Source organism: Oncorhynchus mykiss, chromosome 3 (genome assembly GCF_013265735.2).
Source record: "Oncorhynchus mykiss isolate Arlee chromosome 3, USDA_OmykA_1.1, whole genome shotgun sequence".
Lineage (NCBI taxonomy): Eukaryota > Metazoa > Chordata > Actinopteri > Salmoniformes > Salmonidae > Oncorhynchus > Oncorhynchus mykiss.
The window spans coordinates 29,493,548-29,497,256 of record NC_048567.1 but is presented as its reverse complement, the minus strand read 5'-3'; the positions used below and the strand labels follow the sequence as shown (position 1 = coordinate 29,497,256).

At 38.5% G+C, this 3,709-nt stretch overlaps 1 protein-coding gene across 1 annotated transcript; it reads left to right on the top strand.

Moving 5' to 3' along the window:
* Positions 1-376: 376 nt before the first annotated feature.
* Positions 377-1,992, top strand: LOC110517512. The gene is made up of 3 exons (XM_021595537.2): positions 377-535; positions 612-670; positions 768-1,992. The coding sequence occupies exons 1-3, from the start codon at positions 438-440 to the stop codon at positions 1,325-1,327; spliced, it is 717 nt and encodes a 238-aa protein (XP_021451212.2). The 5' UTR covers positions 377-437; the 3' UTR covers positions 1,328-1,992.
* The last annotated feature ends 1,717 nt before the right edge of the window (positions 1,993-3,709 follow it).

Sequence of the window (3,709 nt, the reverse complement as noted above, 5' to 3'; positions counted from 1 at the left end):
GAAAAGAGCTGATGTGATTGGTCAAAAGACCAATTAGTGGAAAAATATCAGAATTGGGCTGCCTGTGTAAACCCAGTCATAGTCTGTAATGATGATCATTTTTATCAGATTAGTTTTATCATTTTTATCCTGCATACGTAAAGATTGTAACATTCCACATTCAAAAGACCTGTTCAATTCAAATCATGCTTTACAGCTTACTTGCATGCAACAAAAATGGACGGTTAAACCACATATATATAGAACACTGTTTAATATCGATGGGTTAAACCACCACAATACTGCCGCTGAGCACACATTTCTATCTAATCAGCTGGTGTAATGAAGCAATTTGCCTAATGGTTGAGTAAATTAAATGTTTGGGTTCGGTCTCCATGACAACCAGCTGTCCATAATTAGTTCATCAAGACAGGCAGAGTTGAGGCTAGAGTGGCTGCATGTCAAGAGGTCGTAAGGTGCTTGAATCATTTGGTCATCAGGTAGTTTGGGTCCATACCACTGAAACAATGCATCGAGCTCTGCCAATATATCTAAGGTAACGTTTGTGGCTCTTTAAAAATGTTTATCTTAATAGATCATGCATTTGTATTGAATTTCTTTATCTCTTGCAGTTTTCTTTTGATTGGCTCTGTCTTTGCTGGAGGTTCCTGGTGTGCCAACACGGCAAGAGGTACCCTGTGCATGTCCTCCATGTTGTTGCTTAATGTCATATTTTTGTGGAAGATACTTACACTAACATTTCTGTTTTGTTGCTGTCTTTTCACTAGCCCGAGCAGCTGCCCTGGGTTTGGTCCTCCCTAGGACCCAGTTTGTCCCTTACAGCCTTCGACCAACACGCCATAGGAGTTTTGATCCCATAAAAACCCACTATGAAAATAATGATGGGCCCAAAGAGGCTGAGTTTGAGCCTATCCTTCTGCGCAACAGTAAAATCCAAGGGGATGGCTATCCAACTGACTGGGCCTATGGACAAGTCTTCGCCAGAGGCTTTCAACCCAAACCGTATTCACTAAACTATTACGGTTCTGATCCCAGTTTGGCTGACTCCTCTGTCAGCCATTCTGTCTACACTCCCAAGGGAGAACTTGTTAGCAGCTACAAGCCCAACTTTGAGCAAGTTAAGAATTCTGCGCCTCGATCAAATGTAATGGTAGCCCCTGGTCAGTTTGAGTTCTCAGACAAAGTGAACATTCGCGATTACTATAAGCCTGTTGTAGTTCAGCCTGTCCCCAGCAGACGTAGAACAACCCAGAGTGTGGTTCCACGACCCCAGAGCAGAGGTGCTGTACCTTATGGAAAAAGTATCTTATGGTCCTGGCCACAGTAGAGATTTATCCTCTCCACCATCCCAGAGTGGACTCATCAGCCTCCGAGCTAAAAAAAAAAAAAAAATGATGTTCCCAGACCCTGGTGTTGTCCATTCTGTGATCAAAGAGCCAAAAATGAAGTGTCTGGAAAAAAAACGGATCCTGTTGGTTAAGATCCGAATGGACAAACTTTCCTTTGCAAACCACCTTTGGCTCCTCAGACATACATACCAGTGGTGAGCAAATCAGTGACCTTGTGCACTTTTAAGGGCAAAACATGTAAGCTGTGTTTGAAGTCATTACATTTACTTATCCATGACATGACTGTTCTGAATCACTATTTGTTTTTGGCTCTTCCCCCACTGCCCAGTGTTTATCCTTCAAATAAAATGTCTGTTTTTGAGATTGTGTTTTTTAAATTTATTACTAGACAAATCAACTGCCAGACCAAGTAAAGATTAACAATATGCTACATTTATAGAATTTTGGTTTAAGACCAGTTATCCAGTAGCGACTCACCAGAAGTGTATTTTAAAAGATACACTTTGAACTGAAATGTCATTTTGATAAATTGTTCAGTTTGCTTTTGACCTACAACTTTTAATCACCTCTTGTGATTATGTCCCTGTAAACCAATTTGATAGAAACTCAACTAGAGGTTGTCTCCAAATAAATGTGACAACTACACCAAAGATTGTGGATAAATGAAGAATGGTTCACCTAAATTGTTTAAATATATATTCCTGTAAGTGGGTGTTCCTCCTCGCGTGAGCGTGCTTTCCTATATGAGCTTACGGTTTCTCCATATTAGAGCCCCACAGTTGAGGTGTCATAATACATTTTTTCCCATTTTGGATTTTAGAATTACTTAAGGGCTGTGTTTTGTGTAGGCTTACCCTGGTGTGACATTTTGATAATGTCAATCTTTCTCGGACAAGGTGACTTATCAATATATTTGACTATTTACTCTGGTTCGAAAATGCTAATTAGCATCAAAGTAGACATGCAAAACTGCAAATCCCTGCAAGCTCATACACCATCTCTAGCCGGCATCTTTGCTAACAGCTGTTGTGTCAATTTAAAACTTGCACAAGATAGTTCATAGAATTGTCCATTTAAAGAAATGTAGCCAATTTATTCATTGCTACATTTAGCTAACAGATACAGTGATTGTAAAATAAGTAAGGAAAATACTTTAAAGTACTACTCAAATCCTGTTTTGGGAGATCTGTACTTTATGTTTTTGACAACTTTATTTCACTACATTTCTAAAGAAAATCATGTACTTTTTACTCCATACATTTTCCCTGACACCCAAAAGTGCTCGTTACATTTTGAATGCTTAGCAGGTCAGGAAAATGGTCCAATTCCTTTGATCTGGCAGACTCACTAAACACTTTGTTTGCTTCGTTTGTAAATTATGTCTGAGTGTTAGTGTTCCCCTGGCTATCTGTAAATGTAAACAAATCTAGAAAACTGTGGTGTCTGGATTGCATAATAAGGAATTAGAAATATTTGTACTTTTGATACATAAGTATATTTTAGCAATTACATTGACTCGTGATAAAGTATATTTAAAACCAAATACTTTTAGACTTTTACTCAAGTAGTATTTTACTTGATGACTTTCTATTTTACCTGAGTCATTTTCTATCAAGGCATCTTTACTCAAGTATGGCAACTGGGTACTTTTTCCAACACTGATTAGATAGTTAATTCAGAGATTCTTACCTTTGCCTCGATTTTGCAGTCTCGTCCAGATCATCATTGCATTTGTAGTTCTTTCTGATAGCCATATTTGCAGCTAATTAGGATTTCCTTTTTGGGGAATAAATACAGGTGAGTACATTGATAAAAGTCACCTTGCCCTAGACCTAGAGAGATTTACACGGTCATCAAAACGTGAAAAAGGGTAAGCCTACACGAAACACAGCCTTATTTTAAGTGTGTCTAAAATCCCCTATGGGAAAAATGAATGGTGGTGAAACGATTTGAACCATTTCCCTGTTTGACCGCTAGGTTTTATGGGTATTATGACTCGTACTGTGGTACTCTATATCTGTGATGCTAACATGAGAGAAGGAACAGCTGGCTCTGGTTTACTTATTGTCCGCATAATTGCCAGAATATCATGTGCATCACACTTATACCTGTACACTCGTAACAAGCCAAGCAGTACAAAACGTATATTAAATCGAATAAGTGCCACGTGTCAAAATAGCAATACATTATTATCTTGACTAAATTCAACACTCTCATTGGCCCACATACAAAAACTCATCACTTGCTTAATAATTCATGATCTGCTTAATGTGGGCAGAATTTGAGCAGAGTACATCCTCTCTCTTAGCCTCTTCCTCTTTGCCTACACTTCATTAACCTCAAGTTTATTTGCTGTAGGA